General features: G+C 42.3%; 2 protein-coding genes across 5 annotated transcripts in view; both read right to left on the bottom strand.

The window, feature by feature from the left end:
• Window positions 1–23107, bottom strand: part of LOC310701925 (killer cell lectin-like receptor subfamily B member 1B allele C) — a 50030-nt gene that overhangs the window by 6979 nt on the left and 19944 nt on the right. The gene's annotated exons all lie outside the window — the stretch shown is intronic.
• On the bottom strand, window positions 7584–14133 carry LOC310701918 (C-type lectin domain family 2 member D-like). 3 transcript variants are annotated; one of them, XM_083493453.1, is made up of 6 exons: window positions 13713–14133; window positions 11415–11534; window positions 10493–10683; window positions 10284–10390; window positions 9552–9707; window positions 7584–7829 (listed from the first exon to the last, which is right to left on the bottom strand). In XM_083493453.1, the coding sequence occupies exons 1-5, from the start codon at window positions 13861–13863 to the stop codon at window positions 9596–9598; spliced, it is 681 nt and encodes a 226-aa protein (XP_083349579.1). In that variant the 5' UTR covers window positions 13864–14133; the 3' UTR covers window positions 7584–7829; window positions 9552–9595. The 3 variants fall into 3 exon arrangements, with proteins under 3 accessions (XP_083349579.1, XP_083349577.1, XP_083349578.1); XM_083493451.1 differs by lacking the exon at window positions 7584–7829 and adding an exon at window positions 8133–9311 and having other exon boundaries at window positions 9604–9707; XM_083493452.1 differs by lacking the exon at window positions 7584–7829 and adding an exon at window positions 8134–9311.

Below are 23107 nucleotides of genomic sequence, written 5' to 3'. Positions count from 1 at the left end.
GGAGGGCAGGGTGGGAGAAGCTCTGGAGCCAACTGACGCATCACAGGTAAGATTCACCTTCTGTTGTGTGGGCAGGACGGTCCCTCCCCCTACCTGGCCAATCCCCTGGCAACACCTCCCCACATGGGATTGGGCAATTGGCTCCGGTAGGCAGAGACCTCCAGGTATCCAGCCTGGGGAGGGCGAAGCCAGCCCGTACTACTGGGAGCCGCACTGGGATCTGGGGGGCTGCGCGTGACCACGCAAAATGCTCCCCCCATTTGATGTGGGGAACGGTCATTACTAAACAAATACCATTTGCCTGTTGTCTCCTGAAGGGATTTTTTTGTGTCAAAAAACAAAACAAAAACAAATCACCCAGCATTATTTCCCTGCAATGAGTTGCAGGAGACTCTAGTCTAGGCACTGCTGACTCGCATTATTCAAGTTTTTCCTCTCCTCACAGATGCTTCTGGGCTTCCCTGTTGGTACCGGATCACCCTGTGGACAGGAGGCTTTGTGATCATCATCCTGGGGGTGGCTGTGACAGTCTTGGGTGAGTATTATTTATTATTTCATTTATGAATTGCTTTTCATGTGGCATCCTGAGGTGGTTTACCGTACAATAAAAGCACATACAGAATGATTGTCTAACATCTTCCATCAGCTCCAGCCCAGTCAGCAGGTTATAAACATTTGGTCTGGCCCAGTATGGCAGCTCTCAGAACAGCTGCAGAAGATGAGACTCCTGACTATCAACCCCAGAGTCTCCGAGATTCAGCAGAATCATCCAGCAATTTACCAAGCAGTGGGATAGAATCCCTCAAGGAATTTAAAATGCGGAAAATTAGAGCATATTATCACACGTTAAAAATAAGACTACTTGTTAATACATAATCTTCTAATGTCCCAGTCGTTATCTGTCTTGGATTTGAATTGATTCTATATATGTGGTATTCTTGTTTTTAAATTGTGTGTGCTTCATCCACAAATATCGAAGTACAGTTGTACCTTGGAAGTCAAACGGAATCTGTTCCAGAAGTCCGTTTGACTTCCAAAACGTTCAGAAACCAAAGCACAGCTTTCGATTGGCTGCAGGAAGATTCTGCAGCCAATCGGAAGCCACAGATGCCCCATCGGACATTTGGGTTTCAAAGAACCTTCATTAACCAGAACACTCACTTCTGGGTTTGTGGCGTTTAGGAGCCAAAACGTCCGAGTACCAAGGCATTTGGTATCCAAGGTACGACTGTGGTTTCATTTGGGATCTAAAGCAATCGATTGAAATGTAATTTGTTCCCTATCCTGAAATACTTTTAACCAAAAGTTTTTAATCTGTGGACATTCCCAGAGATATGTATAAGTGTTCCATCATTCCCACAGCTTCTCCAACACTGTGGAGAGTTATTTATGTCTATTTTGTTTAGCAACCAAGCAGATAACATAAATACTTTTATATTCATAAAGATGCTGCCATCATTCCCCTTACTATGTGATTTTCTGAAGAAGGCCAAGATGGGAGGAACTGTGGCAGGTCTCTTTTGCAGCTTGTTTTCCGAATCTAATTGTATCCATCTTCTTTTTCCATTCCTTGGCCTCCATATTTTGATTATGTATGTTAACATGATGCTTATTTATTTAAATAAATGTGTTTGTGTGTTTGTTTGTTTGTTTGGTGAGGAGTAGCTTTGCAGTTGAAAACTGAGAAAGGAGAAACCAGAGTACATGCTGGCAGATGCAATCTCTGTTTAGACAAGTTTCAGGCTTTCCTCTGCAACCAATCCCAGAGCAAACCCTCAGGTAAAAATTTATATATTGTACCTGTTTTCCCCTCTCCAGGGAATACCAGGCCTATTTTATTATTATTATTATTATTATTTTACAAATATAGGTCACTGTGGAATCCTAATGAGCACAAAATTCACTTTCACCCCGCAAGTTCCCCCGTCACGAATAAGTTTTGCAGTAAGGAAGCAACAGTCAGAATAAAGTTACCAATGGATGTATTGAAACATGTGGTTTGGTCCAAATATATACAGTCGTACCTCAGCTCCCGAATGATCAAAACCCGGAAGTGAGTGTTCCAGTTTTTGAATGTTCTTTCGGAAGCTGAACGTCCGATGGGGCTTTTGCAGCCAATCAGAAGCCAGGCTTTGGAAGTTGAATGTTTCGGAAGTCAAACGGACTTCCAAACGGATTCTGTTCGACTTCCGAGGTACGACTGTACTTCAATTGGCTTTAGACTTTTAACTCATTTTCTGTGACTAGCTGCCCCTTTCCCTCTGCTACAAGCGTTATTTTGCTACCCACCCACCCCATCTGATCAATCACCTTTTCAGTCAATAAATAAAGCAAAAAGATGAGTGAAATAACCCACCACTTTGGAGGGACTACTATAGTTTAGCTTATTGAGGTTGTGGCTACTGAAGCACCATTGGCGTCAGTAAACCTAAAGCCACTGGGTTTCTGCAGTTGCAGAGTACATAATGTTTTTCTACATTGGAAATGGTGAGCCAGTCATAATCATTAAATTATGTGTCTATCTTCCTTTCCACAGTAAATTCCACTTGCAAAGTGTGCCCTGTACAATGGCAGCTCCACAGGGACAAATGCTACTGGCAATCGGAAGATACTAAAACCTGGAATGAGAGCCAACATGACTGTTTAACAAGGGATTCTCATCTGCTGGTCATCCAAGACAAACAGGAGATGGTCAGGAACAATGATATATTTCATGCAATGCATGAAGGAAGCCTAAGTCCAATTGCGTTTAATTCTAACTTAGTAACTCGACAATGGTATCATGCTTTGTGACTTGAGAAGCTTGTGGAGTGCAGGGCCTTGTTTAGTACTTCACCCCATTCCCACCCATGGCCAGTTCATCAGTGTCTAGATAGGGCTTTGGGGAGATTGACTAGTGAGAGCCAAAGCAGTAAGTTGCAAGGAAATTCATGTAACTGTAGCCCAACTCCTCTTTTTATTTAGAAAGTCTTTCCAGGAGGGTGAGGTTGATAGTGGAGTTTATATTAATCTTTGTTTTGATGCCATCCGTTTGAAAATCAGCAAATATCTTTTTCAAAAATGCATTTTCTCTGATACAGGACTTCATAAAAAACATTACAAAAAATGCAAAATTCTGGATCGGACTCTCACTATCATTAGCAGAGAATAAATGGATGTGGATTACAGGCTCCCAGCTTGATCAGAGTCTGTGAGTTCTTCTCATTGTTTTTAACCTAAGCAAAATATCATGCAATTTTTAGAGTTCAGATTATTGGGATGTGCAATTGAGGCACTGGTTTCTGCACCGGTTCCAATTAGGTTGCCAGCATTCTCATGCAGAGAGAGGGACTGGTATAAGAGATGCTGCCAAATTCCATTTATAGGTGGTACTTAACACCCACCAAACTAGCAAAGATGTGCAAAATGAAAATAAGAACTGTTGGAAATGCACTGTAAAAGAGGGAGACCTTTTTGTCACTCTTAACACACACACAAACATTCAACAAGAACTGGCCAGAAGTTCATTTTCGGTCCTAGAGGAAAATCAGAGGAGAGAGAAAAAGGGAGAACTGGAAGGTTATTAGCAGTTAATGATGGGTGCCCCATCCCATCTCATTTAATTTGGGGTGACCAACTGACCAGTTGGGCTTTGTAAAGTCTTAGTGTGGTTGAGGTGAGTCACAGACTAATACAGAATGTTGCACATCCATTGTTGCTGGGAATGTGCTGAGCATAGCTGTCAACTTACAGATTTGAAAATAAGGGACCAGCAGCCAAAATAAGGGATCAACAATTACTTTTATAAAATACATATTTTGTTGCGTGAAAATGGCTTTAGATACCTATTAGGTCCATAAATTACCATATAGCATATATTCAACACAAAAAAAGCAACAATTTGTTGTTGACAAAGCAAGCTGGACATACAAAGGGCCCCATTACCTTCAGTAGCTTATTTAAGAGTCATCATCAATAAGGGACAGCAGTGGGACATGGCGCTGGAATAAGTGACTGTCCGCCAAATAACAGCTATGGTGCTGAGGTCCAAAAACCGACAAGGAAGCCAGCTCTGCTCTCAAGCTCCTATATCCGCCCCATTACCCCAATTCACCAACTCTCCCTTGGTGGCAAATTGGGCTGGTCATTTTTAGTTCCCGGGATGTAAAGTATGCCCAGGTCCCTGGTGGATTCTCCACCACTGCTGCAACCCTCCTTCCCATGCCCCAAAGGAAATTATTTGGTCTTGGGGCAGGAAAAGGGTAAGATGGCTGGGTCCCATTATCAAGCATACATGACTTTTTAATTCTGTCAACTGCCCTGAGACCTGCGGGCATAGGGTGGTATATAAATTTAATAAATAATAATAATGTCTTTCTTCATGCTATCCAATTTGATACTATCCATGCATGTCTGAAGGATTCAAATGCACACAGCCAGCTTATTACACATTTTGGGAACAACCCTGATTTCTATTAAGAATATGGGGGGGGGGGGGAATAGTTGTAACAGTCTTCAGTCCTGACCTTCAACTCTACCCTTTCCTTCCACAGATTTCCAGAACCAAAGTTTGCTAAAGGGAACTATTGTGGCAAGATAAAGTCTGAACTCGTCGCTGAAGCCTGCAGTATTGAACTTAGATGGATTTGCCAGAAAGACTCTCTTTTACTGTAATATTTTAGCTTCATACAGATAATAATTATGTGGGATTATGTGGGATTATGTTATTTACCAGGAGTGCACAATTTTTAAAAATACCGAATACCGAGAAGATTGTGGAAGGCATTTCTCTATTTTCAGCAAAATACCTCAGGGTAAAATCCTGAAACTTTACCCAAATCATGAATTGCTTTCATCAAATTAGGAATACTAGATTGAGTCTTCGAAATAAGCCGAAGGATACCATCTGCAAATAAAACCAAAGAAAGAGCCCAGAACAAAGGCCAGATAATAATTATGTGGAATTTTGTTATTTGCCAGGAACACAAATATTTAAAAGATATTGAATACCAATAAGTTTCTGTTTTCAGCAAAATACCTCTACGTGAAATCCAAAGATAATAAGGGAATTCGAAGTAGATATATTTTGGCTACTGAAAGATTGGTTTGAAGTGAAAGTTGAGGATCAACTGTAGAATTTGACAGCACAAAACAGCAAACCTGGCCAATAATTACAGTACAAACAGCACCGTCCCTTTCATTCAAAGCAGTCAGTTCCCCAAAACCTGTTGAAAGCAAATTTCTCGTCCCTCTCCAGACTAACAAGCTTTCAAACTACTGAATTATCGGACTGCTTGGACAAAGTCATTGATTACTGGGTATATAAAACCTCCCATGATATAATTTCTTTTAATGAGATGTAGCCATGACGACTAGAGCGAAATGAGAGGCAGCTTCTTCAACAGTGTCACTAATCGGTTGGGCTGCGGAAAATGGCGGTAGAGGACACTAATACTAATTTACTGAAATTTACTGGCTCAAGTACAAGTTCTGAAGCCGATCCAAAAGGACTTGGCAGAGCTTAAAAATGATGTGAAGCAGATGCAGGATAGAATGGTTCATTATGGAGATGGTTTGAATGGTCATGAGACCATCATACAAGCTAGGCCACTATGCAGCCCTACTTTGTGGAACTCCTTCCCCATCCTGGAACCATTCTATAGCTTATGGTGAATGCTGAAGAGGCACACTTTACACTGAACATTTGAGATGAGGTTGTTAAAAGATGTTGTATGGAAAGATGCAGATATTGCCATTGGGCCTCATGTGACAGGTGATATTTTTTCCTCTTAGAACATCATACGTGTAACGTTCATATTCTTCATCTATCAAGGTCAATACACCTGCTTCCATCCAGTTTTTCCATCTTACCATCTTCTATTCAAATTTTTAGAGTAGGATATCCCCACAGAGTAAGTTTTGCATGGGAAAATGGATCAAAATTGCTTTTATTAGCTACAACAATCCAGTTTTCTAACTGAATTATTTCAAGAGTCATCTGAAATTTCAAATATTTCTGAAATATTTTTGATTCTAATGCTGTCCAAGCAACCAAAAGTGCTATATATGTATATTCTAAGGTTGCCCATGTCAGGAACTTAAGATCATCAGGAGGTCTCCAATATTTCCAAATCCACCTTCTTTCATTTGTTATTGTATTTTCTGCATAGATATCCTCAGTGCTTTTGAACTCCAAAGACATTTCCTAAACAGGGACTTTATCTTTTGAAAATATGACCCAGGTATAAAAGCTGGAAGTCTTCTCAGGACATAAAGAAATCTGGAAGTAATGTTCATTTTGAGAGCATGTACCTTTTCCCCAAGAGTAACGTTTAATGGTTCCCGCCTGGCAATATCTAGTGAAGACTCTTTTATTATTTCATTTATGTTTACTGTTACTAACTGAGTTATATCTCTTGGTATTAACATACCTAGGTATTGAATAGATTTGGTACAATTCTGGAATTGGTATTGTTTAAATGATGAGTAATTAGAATTTCACCTATTGGCATCCATTCCAATTTGGACCAATCACTTAATTGAGTATCCTGATATTTTACCCAAATCATCCATTGCTTTCGTCAAATTAGGAATACTAGAATGAGGCTTTGAAATAAGCATATTCAACTCCTTCATGAATCTCACAATGCTATCTAATGCCAGGAGTTCTAAACACATATTAAAGAGCAAAGGTGGAAGTGGACATCCCTGTCTGGTTCCTCCTGGCCCTCTGTTCATCCTTAATGGCCCTAGCTTCAACAGGTCGTTTCCCAAAGGCTAACTCAGGAATTCCTCTACAGTTTATATTTCCCCCTTCACATCCCAAATATTGGGGTACACTACTTAAACCATTTCCCAACTTCGCTAGAGTCTAGCCCTGCAAATTCTGTATCGGTCAGAGAAAATAAGAGACTACAGCCAAGCAATGAAAAAGAAAACCAGCAGCCAATAGGCTTGATCTTTATTTGTTGCAACAAAGGTTCCAACCTTTAAGGCAAGCAAAAAAGAAAGAGCCCTGAACAAAGGTTATATGAGTTTTTTAACGTTCTCAAATTTTCCCATAACACATTTCACACAGTGTCATCAAAACATCGCACACACCATAGGAGTGGTGTCTTTTTTAATGTTTATCTTTTATTTTATTTTATTAATGAGTTTCAATTTTATACATGTCAATAATTTTACAATCATTTGAACATTTCAGAACTTGACTTCCTTCCCCTTCCTTCTGCGGTTCCTTAAATTTATTTTTAATATTTTCTTCATCTCCAAATTAACTTAATTTACACATTTATTCATCTACTTTTAATATATACTCTTATAAAACTGCAGGTTATTACAACAATCCTGCCAATGTTCTTTTCTGTTTACTGTTTGTTTGTAAATATTCAATGAACCATTTCCTTTCTTTTATTAAAAAAAAGTTTGTTATCTTGATTTCTTATTCTTCTGGTAAGTTTTGCCATTTCTGCATACATTGGTACCTCGGGTTACGTACGCTTCAGGTTACATACGCTTCAGGTTACAGACTCCGCTAACCCAGAAATATTACCTTGGGTTAAGAACTTTGCTTCAGCATGAGAACAGAAATCGTGCTCTGGCAGCATGGCAGCAACAGGAGGTCCCATTAGCTAAAGTGATGCTTCAGGTTAAGAACAGTTTCAGGTTAAGAATGAACCTCCAGAACAAATTAAGTACTTAACCCGAGGTACCACTGTATTCCGTAAGTTTTTGTATCCATTCTTCTTTTGCTGGCATTTCTTATTCTTTCCATTTGGGGGCAAGTAACATTCTTGCCGCTGTAGTCGCATACATGAATAAATTTCTATACAGATTTGGTAGTTCTGTTCCTATAATTGACAAAAGGAAAGCTTCTGGGGGTTTTCCCCCACCAACGTACCACAGGAGTGAAGTCAGACAGAAATCTGAGATCCAGACATGCCCTTCTCACTCATACATATCCCTTTGTCGTGAAAATACGACTTAGCACCTTTATTTGTTCAGGCCAGGTTGCATTCCATTCTGGAGATGGGTTTTTCACGTGGGGTTTTGTGATTCTGATAACACCTTCCTCACCCTACCTGCCCTCCTTATCTTGACTGGTTATATCTGGTCTGACATCTGGGAGGTGTATCTGGTGTATGTGGTGGCAATAATAATAATAATAATAATAATAATAATAATAATAATAATAATAACAACCCTTTATTGTCACTACACCACCAGTGTGCAGTGAAATTAAACAAGCCCCCCTCCCCCCATCCACTCAGTCTTGTTCGAACTCTTTGTGCTTGTCAGAAGTCATTTGCACCACATCTGAAGGATAATGGCAGACTGCGGACTGGCCGCATCGTGGTTCCTGTCCCCTCCCCTCCCCCTCCCTGAGAAGAGTAAAGCACCATTGAAATGAGGAAGATAAGTGAAACGGCTGATTTTTAGTGATTATCTGAAGTTTTCCCCATAGGATAGCATTGTGGCACTACTGGGTGATATTGTTAATTGAAGATTTCCCTTTAAGGCACCAGCTGAACCTCCCGGGGGAAGCATTGTACAAATGGGGAGCCACTGCCTGCCGATGTCTTCTAAAAGTCAGATAGTTATTTATTTCCTTGACATCTGATGGGAGGGCAGGCACCACTACTGAAGAAGGCCTTCTGCCTGGTTCCCTGTAACCTCACTTTGCGCAGGGAGGGAACTGCCAGAAGGCCCTCGGAGCTGGACCTCCACCCCCTAAACGATGGGGGCAGAGACGCTCCTTCAAGTATACTGGGCCGAGGCTGTTTAGGGCTTTAAAGGTCAGCACCAACACTTTGAATTGTGCTCAGAAACACGCTGGGAGCCAATGTAGGTCTTTCAGGACTAGTGTTATATGGTGTCAGTGGCCACTCCCAGTCACCAGTCTAGCTGCCGCAGTCTGGATTAATTGTAGTTTCTGGGTCACCTTCAAAGGTAGCCCCACGTAGAGCGCATTGCAGTAGTCCAAGCAGGAGATATTACAGGGGTCAGCAAACTTTTTCAGCAGGGGTCCAGTGCACTGTCCCTCAGACCTTGTGGGGGCCTGGACTATATTTTGGAGGCGGGGGGGGGGCGGGAAATGAACAATTTCCTTTGCCCCACAAATAACCCAGAGATGCATTTTAAATAAAAGCACACATTCTACTCCTGTAAAAACATGCTGATTCCCAGACTGTCTGCGGTCCCATTAAGAGAAGGCAACCATCCATCCAGCCCTCTAACGGTGCCTCCATCTTATCTGGATTAAGCTTCAGTTTATTGGTTCTCACCCAGTCCATTACAGAAGCAGGGCCAGACTAGCACTTCCACTGCCACACCTGCAGATACAAAAGAGAAGAGGAGCTGTATCACATCACAGAGGGACATGTTTCCTGTGTCTCTCTCCCAACATTGCCCAGGAAAATGCAAATCTGAACCAAACCCAAAATCTGGACCGCCCAACGAAATCAAGTAAGGTTTTTCCTCCATCAACACCTACAGATTCAATAGCTAGGGTGGACAGCCTAATCACTCTCTTTGGTTGTGGAGGCTACAGGGGGCCAGCACATTATGCATACCTCATTGAGTGTGATCTGCATGACTTAGAAGCCTGTGCTGTTTCTCATTTACCAATTGGTTTGCTGCAGATCCAGCGTTCGTCGTTTCCACTGGTGCCGCTAGCAACACCCAGATGGTTTAAGTAAGCACCTCTTCCTCCTCCCCGGATTTCAAACCTAAAAAGCAATAGAATGTAGAAATAGTATCCCTAAGAACAAGTATAAGACCATGCAACTGAAAAGAACCCCCCCCCCAATGTATGTACAGGATACCCTGGAAGCTAATTTTCACCTGAAGAAAACTGCAGAAGGCAGCTTCATTTATATTAATTTAATACATTTACATTTTAGACTATGTGATCTTGGCTCAGGGCCTCAGCAAATGGTATAAAAACCTCTGACTTCAGAAGAAGAGTGGAAATATCGACACACACTCAGGCTGGATGACTCAATGACACCCCTATGAAGGCTTCACCTGGGGCAAAATCCTGGCCCCCTGCCCCTAGGCCCCCACCACTGTAGCTATGTCTCTGTCCTCCCTCCTGAATAAATTCAAAAGTGTGTGTGTGTGTGTGTGTGTGTGTGTGTGTGTGTGTGCGTTGTGTGTGGAGGGGGGGGAGAGAGAGTTTTTCAAAAGCAAAACATTCTGCATAGCCCAGACATTTAAATGGCTGGTTCTGCCAAATTTCTAGTTTCTGGACTTTGACATTTATTTTTTGACACACAATTGGGGGGGGGGGGGAGAGATCTCACCATTTATTGAAAATGGTGCCATCGATCCATTTCCAAGGTTCCTGGTCATCCACCCTTTGGAGACCAATCCAGTGGTCAGCAGGACCTTTGTGTCGTCTCAAGAAGCTCTTAATAAAGAAAAGTAGTGTGAATACATTTTCAACTCTCATCCAAGTGGAGAATCAACTCCATTTGGGGCTGCAGACTCTGCTCTGTATCATTCCACTCACCATCTCCTCTTGGGAGTCAATCACGACCAAAGAGGCATCGAAAGAGGCACAGTAATTCTGGCTATAAGTCCAATTTCTGTCACTGTCCGAAAAATAGTAACATTTCCTTTGGTAGCCAATCCAGCCATCCGGACAGCACTCAGTTAGAGTGGAAGGAGAAGGTAGGGCAGCTGGCAATACTGCACTTCTCCCTAGAAAGGTATCAGAAAGTGAGACAAATCACTATCTATAGCTTATAAATAGTCCTACCCAAAATAAAGGTCAGGCAATGTACTCCACTCATCAACATTATATCTGTGTGCTGCCTTTCCACAAAAGGAATCCTGCTCAAAGCAGCTTGCAACAAAGAAAATAGGAACACATCTCAAGCATTATAAGGACAATCACATAAAAATATAGTATAACAACATAATTGCAAAAACACCACACACAAAACCTGTGTGCAGGTCTCTGGTCAACCCCCATCATCTCCAGGTGGGGCTGGATAAGGGTGGGGAAATGAGGGTAGGAGGGAGGGCAGACAGCCCAGTGCCCATCTCTGCCCAAAACCTCAGGAGCTTGCAGGACATAGAGCAGCTTCTCTTGTGGCTCAGGCATAGATAGTCGACCTCAATTGACTATCCATGAAAGACACAGCCAGGGTCTAGTTGACTCTCCCTGAGAAAGGCCTTTGATGAGAATTGTATCGTACAATTTAAATCACTTGTAATTGTGTGTGTATATTGTGTGTGCATATTGGTCTATTATTACAGTACATGAAGTCTACCTTGCCTGAATGTGGGCCCCTATCCACAACTGCTTCCAGGCTGCCTCAACTGAATGCCAATAAAGCTATTCTAGCTGCTGAGGAGAGGAGATCTGTGAGAGCAGGTGGCCTGTTGATGACCTGGCAGAAGTTACAGCAAAATGGCTCTTCACTTACCTGATAAAGAAGTTCTGCTGCTGCTGATGATGATGATGAAAATGATCAGAATGACATTAACCACCAAGCTCGCATTTTTTACATTAAAAGCGAGTTTCTTTTTTACTTTATTGCGCAAACCTGCAGAGGGAAATAAAGTGTTAATGTGTCCTTGGTTTCAGCAAGATGCCGGACAAGTCCTTCTAGAAACTCCAAAGTATCTGGGGGGCTCCAAGTCTACCAAGGCTTGGGTATTCCACCCACATTGAAGGTGTGAGTTCAAGGTTGCATCACACAAAGATGTCATACCACTCAACAGTCCTGATTTATGCGGGACATCCTGGAATTACAGAAGCCAATCCTGGCTTCTGATTGCATCCCAGAATGTCCCATTTTTTGGTCTGAGTCTGACTTGTTGTGCAAGTCATCTGGGGACCAAAAAAAGAAACGTCCCAATTTTGGTCAGTGGGATGTTGGAAGAGTATGAGATGAACCAAGTTCACCTGTGGCATCATGAAGCTCATAGGTTTGGTGCCTCCCACCACAAAGTCAGCCAACTGGTAGGCCTCTACGCATGGCTGGTGAGTCACCAGTTATTTATTTTATTAAAAAGTATTCACAAGCCACCATCTCCTAAACTATCAAGGTGATGCACAATAATGTTTACCGTATAGGCCTGAATATAAGCCTCACTTTTTTCCAAATTCTGACCGTGAAAAGTTAAAGTGCAGCTTATATTTGCGACCTTACAAAAATGGGCTTGGAGCGAGCATTTTCTCTCCCCCCCCCAATCTTTAATTTTAAAGGTTACCCATCCCTTTTAGAGCATCTGAATTGCCCCCAAAACAGAAGTTGAAAGTTTTTGTTGCTGGCAGCATGGAAGTGACAGGAGATCTCTATCCTATGTAGAAACAGAATGGGATATTTTGTTCACGCATCGCAGCAACCTCAAGCGAATAACCTGAAGCCATTTTAATCTTTATTGTAAAACAAACCATTAAGGGCATACAGTTTAAGCCCTTGCACATTTCTGTATAACACAGGGTTGGTTCCAACACATCACGGGTAGATCCATTAATGTGCAAAACAAAATGCATTAAAATGAATTGTTCAACCAAAGAACATTTTCCTGTGCTAAAAGAAGCTTTATTCATTCAATACAGGATAGTGAATTTTCAAGCTTGCCTCACCCAAATAAGTCAAAATAGCAGTTCGTAGTTCACGGACCAGGATCAACAGATGTACTAAGGTTGCTATATTAATTATATGGTGAGGATGGCATAACTGACACTTAAAGAAAACCAGGGCCAAATGTAAGGACTAGCCAGCAAAGTGGTTCGTCAGCAATATGCAGCTCTGAGTGTCTGCTTTCAGCATATATATATATATATATATATATATATATATATATATATATCAGTTAATGCCATGTCACCAGCATGTAAACATGGCAACACTTGGTTGGTCAGATTGGGATCCTGGAAGAAAGGAACCAATATGTTTTGAAAGATATGTTCTGAAATAGTGTTGCATAAGGCAAAGTTGAGAAGCCAGTCTTACAGGGGTTCTCTGCCAGGGGATTTGCACAGTATTGGTTGCTTCTAGATTTGCTGAGAATTTTATTTTATTTATTTTAAATATATATATATATAAATCACCCACTCAAATAGAAATGTCAGTATGGTCTACTGTAATGTATACCATTCAACCCAATCAGATGGGCATCATATAACAACAACAACAACAACAACAACAACAACAACAACAACAACAACGCATTAAAGTGCCGCTGTGCTAGTCAATGCTGTGGACCATGCGACTGCACTTGCAGATTCCTGGTCTGTTTGCTTATCAGTGACTCTCTAGGTCTGTGTGCAGCAGGAATGGGGACCGTGTGATCTTGCAGATGTTTTTGGTCTACATTGGCCATGCTGGCAGAGAGTGATGGGAGGGAGTTGGAATCCAGCAACATCTGGCGAGAGACAAGCTCTCCATTCTTGGTCTACATGGAAGGGGAACAGGAAGAACAGCCAGGAATCTCTCTCCTCAAGGGCAGCCTCACCCCCTTCTCCTTATGCATGCCTGCGTGAGGAAGGATAGTTCCATCTGAGAGAGGAACTAAGAAGAGTCTGAGAAGCCTTTCTTGATTTTCACACAAGTGTCTATGTACCCATCCTTTTCCTATGGCTTTTAATTGCCTGAGTAAATTAGCATCTCCATGAATTTGATTAGTTGGCCTGCATTCTGCAGATTTTATCCCAGCAGCAAATCCATAACTTTTCTGAGAAACTCATGCTTTTCTCATCTGAACTCACTTACCGTATGGAAAATAGCCCCGTTTCGGAGAGAAGTCTTCTCTTGCTTGTTTGGTGCTTCCATTAATTATGATTCCACTACATTCCCCATTCTCTGCTGCATCTGGATTCACGGGGAGCCTTTGCTCTAGCTTTTCAGTTTCAGAGAAACCCATCTTTTCCTTCTCCCAGGAGGATCTACAGACCGCACAATAAATGCTACTCAATTACACAGACTTTTGCAATTTTTTGAGATATGTTGAAAGCAGATCACTGGATTGCAGATTCAAGCACAGTATGGCTACGTGATGGGGTGAGAAAGCACCCTTTTTAAATACCACTTAACCGTGTGCTTTAATCGGATACTTTGTCCAGCCAAGCTGTACTTAATATGTTTTCCACTTCCCTGTTTTGTCTTTGTGACTCCTTTTATTCCCAATGAAACAAAAGCCCTAAAGCTAGTCTTATGTATACTAATTTACAGAGCCAGACCTTAAACTTTATTACGAATCAGCTGCTTTTTGCTGGGTGAGAGAATGGCTGCTTCTTGAAAATACTGACGTGTTGGATCTAGAAGGTTTTAATAATTTATTCGGTTGGCATGCATACTTGTGGTACGATAAGGTAAAAGTACATAAAGCGTTTAAAAATCATATTGTTAGAAAAGCATTGTTTAATGTCTGGATAAGATATAAGGATTTGTTAGAAAAGAAAACCCCAAGATGGTTGTCACCAACGGAAGCGAAGGCACAGAAAAAACTCAATATGGAGGCCAAATGGCCAAAATATTGGGAAATTCTGGAACAAGATGGAGACAGATTAAAATTGCAGAGCTTTGAGAAATTGAAAAACAGAGTACGAGATTGGCTCCATTATTACCAAATAATGGAGGCATACAATCTGGACAAAAAAGTTGGTTTCCAGGTGGAAAAATCAAAATTGGAAACAGAATTGCTAGATCCAAAAATTAAGAATTTGTCAAAAATGTATAACTTGCTGTTGAAATGGAACACTCAGGATGAAATGGTGAAATCAGCTATGATTAAATGGGCACAAGATGTTGGACATAACATAATGATGGCTGACTGGGAACAGTTATGGACCACAGGTATAAAATTCACGGCATGTAATGTCCTAAGAGAAAATTTAATGAAAATGATTTATAGGTGGTATATGACACCAGTCAAGCTTGCAAAAAATTATCATTTGCCCGACAATAAATGTTGGAAATGTAATGAGACTGAAGGTACATTCTTTCACCTTTGATGGACATGCCCAAAGATTAAGACATTCTGGGAGATGATCTATAACGAAATGAAAAAGGTATTTAAATATACCTTTCTGAAGAAACCAGAGGCCTTTCTCCTGGGCATGGTTGGCCAATTGGTGTCAAAGAAGGATAGAACTTTATGTATGCAACAACAGCAGCAAGAATACTCATCGCGAAGTATTGGAAGACACAAGATTTACCCACTCGGGAAGAATGGCAGATGAAGTTGATGGACTATATGGAATTGGCGGAAATGACTGGCAGAATCTGAGACCAGGGAGAAGAGTCGGTGGAAGGAGACTGGAAAAAGTTTAAAGGCTATTTACAGAAATATTGTAAAATTAATGAATGTTAGAAAAATGTTGGAATGAAGTTATATGGCTTTAGTAGAAATGTTATAAGGAATTAAGTATAAATAGATCAATAGAGTATTAAAGGGAAAAATAAGGTTAGAATCTGTTAAGATAATTAAAGGATAGAAAGCAGAGGAAGATGGAAAGGAATTGCTGAAACAATCAACAGAAGTGGAATACAAAAGGGGAGGTGTGAGGAGGTCACTGAAATAAGTAAATGAAAGATAAGATATTGAAATTGTTTGATGTCTTTTAAATTGTTTTTGTTTTGTTTTGTTAGTTTAAGGTGTTATGTAGTGTTTTTGTACTGCATTGTATTGTTCTTTTTTCTTTTTATTTTGTGTGTGTGTTTAAATTGTTGGAAAAGTAATAAATATATATTTTTTAAAAAAGAAAATTCAATATTTCTTCTTTTTAGTCTAAATGATTACAATAATATTTCTACATCCACTTGATGAAATGAAAGCATTGATAAAAGTGAAAGGGAGGAGCCCTTGAGATAGTTGAAGATGGCTAGTGTATTATATTTTCCCCCAGTCTCCTCCTCTGCACACGTTCCGGTTTGTCAACATCCTTTCTTAAACTGCAGTGTCCAGAAATGGACACAGTTGGTTACTAGGAGTCATCATTGTAGTCACAACAGAAAAACCTGTTTTCCACTTCCTTTGCAATCTCACCATTTCAGCTCTTCAGGATTGAGGGTCAGGAAATTCTACGCTTCCCAGAGAAGAGCTGTCAATCCTCTGCCTATCTGGCTGCCTAGCATCTACGCCCCCTTCTTGGAAACTCTCTGTGCTTGCTCAAACTGTCTCAGGAAACCAATATCTTGGTAGGAAAGGGGGGGGGCTGGGTCTGCTTCCTCCTGCAGCCTGTCATATTCAGAGTCAGAGCCTGTCTTTCTTCCATCTCCTCCCTCACTTGACTCCACCACGCTCCTGACCCACACTTAAGGGGCCATTACCAAGATTTTAGCCCTTGCTGGGTCTAGGAATTAGCAGAGTCTCAGGCATGCAGCCTAGCGCCCCCCCCCCCATCTCCTCTGCTAAACTTACAACAATATCTCATTGGGAAGCTACTATGCAAATATAGGACCACCCACTGGCCTGGCACTGAGAAAAAGAGAGTAGCAGATGGCTACCATATCTCCCCTCGGTCTCCTCTTTCCCAGGCTAATCATAGCCAGCTCCCCCTCCTCATTAAGCTTGGTTTCCAAGCCTTATGAGGAAATGTCGCTCTCACACCTTCCAGTTTGTCAACATCCTCCGTAAATGGTGGTGCCCAGAAATGGACACAGTGCTCCAGGTGTTATGTATTGAAGCTTTCACCCTGGCCACCAGGGGGCATTGTGCATATAGTTTTCACGCAGGTCCAAGTCAGTTAGTTTAGGCACAAAAACCTCCAAATGGATCTGCCTAAAATTTGGCAGGCTTAATCCAGAGAGGCTCATATTTCTGCAAATTTCTTCCACTTTTTTCTGAAGCCTTTTTTAGGTTCACCATTATATTGAATGAGGGGGTGAGAACTTTGAGTTGTATTCCCAGCAGTGCCAAGACAACGTCCTGTTAGCACAAGGTTTCTCCTTGCACAAGGGAATATTCTCCCCCTCTCCTCCCTCACGACCCCCAAAGGGATTCTAGGAGTCTCCCCAATCAAACAAAGCCATCATATTATTTTAGAAATGCTTTTTCTACAGCCATCAACTCTTCCTCCTCCCCTCCCCAATCTCCCTCTCCCCATCTCACCCTCTCCCTTTCCTCCTCCTCCCCATATCCCCCTCTCTTATACATTGTAGAATTTTTTTCTATTTTGGCAGAACCACAAATTTTGGTCTGAGGATTTGTCTTTTCCCCTCTGGGTTTCCTTAAAAAAATAAAAATAAAAAGCCACCTTTTGGAATAAGTCTTCTCTGTCCTGTCCTGTTAACTGTATTTATTTTTCCCGATTTCAGCTTTAAATTGGTGCTTTTCTTGAGTCAAAATGAGAGAGAACCCCTAAATATTTTTTTTAGAAAAAGAACACTGCTTATATTATTTTAGAAATGTTTTTTCTTCAGCCCCAAACCCTCTCCCCCTTCCTCCTCTCCTTCTCTTTTCCCCAGTCTCCCTCCCCATCTCCCTATCTCCCTTTTGTCCCCCTCCCAATATTTCTCCCTCCTCCAATATATTATAGAATTCTTTTTACCTTCTGGCAGAATCAATCCAGCGCCAGGTTCTGCAGTGCAGGAACAAGTATCTGCTGCCGACCAAGCCCATAAGAAGCAAAAATAGAATCTGTTTTTAAAGCGATTGGTCCCTGCTACTCATCGCCTCTTCCTCCCCCTCCCCTGCTTCCTCGTTATCGCCAGAGAAGTCCTAGTCAGCCATTTCTGGCTCCAGCTCCCCCCGCCCAGCCTTTAATCTCACCCTCCCCCCAGCCTGAATCTAGAGATGGTTTCAGTTGCCCAACGTCTTCTGCCCTGGTTCAGATAACAGTGCAACCCTCTCAGAGGCCGAAGACATTCTTGGCCACGAAGTGTATGATTTAAAATCAACCCCACAAACAAAGGGCAGAACCTCCCAGTGGGGAATGTGATCACCCTCAATGTGCAGAAGGAGAAACAGTTGCTGAAGTCCCGGTGCCAGCTGGCAACTTGGCAATTGCTGAGTTTGAGACTGTCGCGTATTCCATGCGGCGTTTTCAGCAAAGCATTAAGAGTTCCAGGTTTTTCAGTGCAGTCCTTTTTAATGTGAGCTATATACAGGCATTTACAAAAGAAACAGTCCATACAGAGTACTTACAAACGAATACTCTCCACCACAGCACCACCACACTACAGCACAACCACCACACCCACTGTTAAACAGGCTTTCCTTTTTAAAACAGGTGATAGCCAATTACACTAATCACACTCCTGCTGAGTCACTCTGACCCAGCAGAGTATTGCATCATCCTGTTGAAGCCTGCAGACTTATCCAGTATCCTGCGAATCCCAACACTCCTCCTTAAGTCAAAGGCTTGAGACCCAATAATTCTCTTAAGTCTCGAAATTTAGGAGCATCCAAACATTTTGTATACAAATCTGCCACATTACTTTTTGTGTTACAGTGCTGTACCTTTAACACATTTCTTTCCAAAGCATTTTTCACATTTCCGTATCTTATCGCAATATGTTTACTCTTGCTCTTAAAGTTCTGTTGGTTAGCAAGTTGTTGTGCAGCCATGTTGTCACTTAGCACAGTGATTGGCATTTCAGAAGGTATTCCAAGCTCTTTTGTTAGGCAAGCAAACCACTCTATTTGTGATACACATTCGCTTATGGCTGAGTACTCTGCTTCACAAGTACTTGTGGCAACAAATGTTTGTTTCTGGGATTTCCACTGAACCAGGGCATTTCCAATATATATGGCATAGCCAGTGGTAGACTTTCCATTTTCTCTGTCCCCCCAGCTGGCATCAGCGTATGCATACACTTGCTGATCATGTCCTGTATCCAGCACCAGTTTGTAATCTTTTGTGCCTTTCAGATACCTTAGGATTCTTTTAAGTGCTACCCAATCTCTCTGAGCCGGGTCTGCACTTCTTTGGCTTAACATGTGCACTGCCAATGTTATGTCGGGTCTTGTCCAACAACTTAAATATAACAGAGAACCCAACAGAGAATGAAACGCTGTTGCATTCTCACATTTTTGCCCTTCTGGTTCATTTTTGTACTGGGTAGTTATGGGAGTGTCAACCTCATTTGCCCTCTCCATTCCATATGTCTTCAGTAACTTTTCGATTTTTTCCTTCTGACTCAGAGAGTAAACGCCCTCTTCATTTCTCTGAACCTCTACTCCTAAGTAATTTTGAATCTCTCCCAAATACTTCAGTTTGTATTTGTTACCTAGGCTGTTTATAAACCAAGACACTTGCTTTTGTGCAGTTGTTATTAGACAGATATCATCAACATACAAAAGTAAATAACAAACACTTCCTTGCACCATTGCTGAATATAAACAGGAATCAGCCAGGCTTTGTTTGAATCCCATCTTTTTCAAAGTTGTGTCTATGCATTCATGCCATAGACGTGCACTTTGGTGTAAACCGTATAGTGCCCTTTGCAGTTTTAACACCATGCTGTCTTTTTCTAGCTCATAACCTGGTATTTGCTGTAAATATACCTCGGCGTCAATAGGAGCATTTAAATATGCTGAGGCAACATCAAAATGATTAACTTTTAACCCTCTCAGACTTGCCATTGCTAAAACTGATTTTACTGTTTCAGCCTTTGCTGTTGGGGCAAACACTTCATCATAATGTATCATTTTCCTCTGTGTAAAGCCCCGTGCAACCAACCTGGCTTTCCTCTGACAACTACCATCAGCCAGCTTTTTCACTTTAAAAACCCACTTACAGCTTATGGGCTTTTTACCTTCAGGCAATTCTGTAGGTACAAACACATTGTTGTTTAGCAGAGAGTTATACTCTGCCTGCATTGCCTTTAACCACGCCTCTTTCTCTAGAGTAGGTAACTCTTGCACTTCTTCAAAGTTTTCTGGCTCAGTTACACAAACCTGGTTTATGGTGGCTGGGAACCCATAACGGTCTGGAGGTTGACCTTTATTACTTCTTGCAGACCTCCTTGGTTCATTAATCTCACCCCCTGGGCTACCTTCAGGACTGCTTTTGGGGTGGATTGACTCTGGAGATCTACCTCCTCCTGTCCCTGTTGCACTTTCTTCTCTCCCCTGCTCCATGCTAGCAGCTGGAGAAAAATGCTCAACCTTTACTTCCTCCCTTTCAGTTTCTCTGGGAGAGCTGCCAATTCTTAACTTTGTTTCAGCTGCTTTATCAGGTATGCTCGGCAGTAAAACTTTTTCTGGCAGCAGGTTTGCATGTATCTTGGGCCAATTTCTTTGCTCATTAAAGCTGGCTGATCTACTATAACTTAAAAGGTTTTTATCATCTTCAAACCTGTAGGCTTTCGTACCACTTTCATACCCAAGAAATAGCAACTGCTGTGCCCTTTCCCCACCTTTTCTTCGGTTTTTCACAGGTATGTCAACCCATGCCTTTGTCCCAAAGATTCTTAAATGTTGCAAACTGGGACTTTTGTTATAGAGAATTTTATAGGGTATGTCATCTAGTACCCTTGACCACAAGCGATTCCCAATATAATTCGCGGTCTTAATACTTTCAGCCCAGTACTTAATTGGAAGATTTGCATCTGCTAACAATGCTTTCATTTGTGTCTGCAAGACACCTCCCCTACGCTCTGCTACTCCGTTCTCCTGAGGCGTGGCCACATTGGTAAGCCTATGTTTAATCCCTTGGGCACGCAACCAGTTTCTTAGGGAGCTTGCCATAAACTCCCCTCCCCTGTCTGATTGAATAGAGGACACCTTTTCACCAAGTTGCCTTTCTACCCTTCTTACCCAGAACTTCAAAGTTTGGGCAACGTCAGACTTTTGCTTTAATGGATAGACCCAGCCAAATCTAGAAAAATCATCCACTAGGATCAAACAATACTTGTTGTGGGAGACACTTGGTGGAAAAGGACCAGTTACATCAGCATGAATCAACTCCAGTGGTTTTTTGGTTTCTCTCTGGCTTGCTCTTGCTACTGGGCAAGCCCTGCTTTTAACCTCCTTGCAGATATTGCAGTCTAAGTAATTATCACAACTTTTTATGTTTTTCATCCCCCCACACAACTCCAGTGTTTTGTTTAGCACCTTATAGCTAGCATGAGCCAAACGCCTGTGCAGGAGATGAATACACATATCATGGGTCGGGACATTTTGCACATTTGCAACCTTAGATTCACACTGCAGTACATACATATTAGTTCTAAGGCTAGCATTTGCCAACACTGCCCCATTTTGCTTTATCTGGCACTGATCTCCCACAAAATTTACTTCAAAGCCTGCTTTTGCCAAGTCAGGAATGCTCAGGAGATTGTTTTGCAGACTAGGCACACACAACACATTCCTGAATGTGTGTCCCAGCTGTGGGAACACAACCTCCCCCTCACAAACCACATTAGCTTTCTGGCCTGTAGCAAGACTTACATGTTTTTTGTTTGAAGCCCTAGCATCAGTTAGCAGTCCTTTTCTTTTACAAAAGGTTTGAGAAGCTCCACTGTCCAGAACCCACTGCTCTTCATTTTCTTGACCATCTGCAGACACCCAAGCGGTAGACTCCCTCTGCTGCCACTTGTGCTTCCGCTGTTTTTGTTGTTTTCTTGGGCAGTCCCGCAGCAGATGTCCACTGGACTTGCAGCAAAAACACCTTTTTACTTTGTTGACCACTGGCTGGTCTGCAGCAGCTCCTCCTGGCTGTTTCTCCGGCTCCCGACACCTCTGCTCTTCCCGGCTGTTGTTCCCTCTGGGATGCTCCAACAGCTGGGCTGAGGTCATCTTTCGCTCTGCACGCCTGTCCTCCTCTGCATACAACCGTCTGGTCACGTATTCCAGAGTCAGCTTATCAGTCTCTACAGACTCGAGGGAGTTGACCAGCATATCATAGCTGTCGTCAAGGGAACTCAGGACTATAAAGACTTTGTCCTCTTCCCCCACAGGCCTCCCTCTTAAGGCTAGCTCCTGGAAACAGCCTGTTAGGAATTTTAGGTGGTTTACCAGGGAGTCCCCCGGTTTCTTGCGACACCGGTACAGTCTCCTGGTCAGTGTTATCAGTGAGCCAGCCGTCTCTCGCACATGGACAGCCTTGAGCGCATTCCACGCCTCACTTGCCGTCACCTTATCAGCTACGTAGACTAGCTGGCTGTCGTCCACTCCAAGGATGATCGTAGCCAAAGCTTTCTCATCCTTTTCAAGCTGGGCCTCTGCTAGTGCCAGCTTCTCATCGTCGTCCTCATCCTCCTCCGGGGGCTGCGGTGGCTCTTCCACCACTTTCCACAGGCCCTCACGCTTGAGGAAGTGTTGCATGCGGACCGACCAGATGCTGTAGTTCGTGGCCGTCAGCTTCTCCAGCAACACGCCAGTTCTGGACTGCTCCATCCCTGCAGCTCACCTCCAGCACCCACGGCTAGATAACTGCCACCTGTACTCTTGCGCAGCGGAAGCGTGCTGGGCCCATAACCCTGTCGCGTATTCCACGCGGCGTTTTCAGCAAAGCATTAAGAGTTCCAGGTTTTTCAGTGCAGTCCTTTTTAATGTGAGCTATATACAGGCATTTACAAAAGAAACAGTCCATACAGAGTACTTACAAACGAATACTCTCCACCACAGCACCACCACACTACAGCACAACCACCACACCCACTGTTAAACAGGCTTTCCTTTTTAAAACAGGTGATAGCCAATTACACTAATCACACTCCTGCTGAGTCACTCTGACCCAGCAGAGTATTGCATCATCCTGTTGAAGCCTGCAGACTTATCCAGTATCCTGCGAATCCCAACAGAGACTAACAAATGACAAGCTTGTTTGTAGCAAGGGAGGTATTATAGTAAAAGAAAATTAAAAGTGTTATAGTGGCAGGAAAATGCCTGTGGAAAGTTAAAAAGAGCATTGGTTTGTATAATTTTATGGAGCCTCTTGAGGGAGGAATGCAAAAGACAATGAGATTTAAAAAGTGATGAAAGATCTTGATATTTTGGAGGCGAGGTCTCACAAAAAATGGCAAGCGTTTAGGTGCCCAAAATCTGCTCCATAAAAAATGGTTAAGTAGCAGAAAGCAATAAGAATCCCTGCAGAATATTGAGGGGCCCCAGTCCCCTCCTTGGCCCCTTGGCCACCCTGATGGCGCCCGTGTGTGTGTGTGTATAGATAGATAGTTTTAATCCTACCAATTCTAATAATTTTTCTATGTTTTTAGCA

This window comes from Podarcis liolepis (genome assembly GCF_965112155.1).
Source record: "Podarcis liolepis genome assembly, chromosome: 2".
In the NCBI taxonomy this organism is placed as follows: Eukaryota; Metazoa; Chordata; class Lepidosauria; order Squamata; family Lacertidae; genus Podarcis; species Podarcis liolepis.
This window is presented reverse-complemented; position numbering and strand designations above follow the sequence as displayed.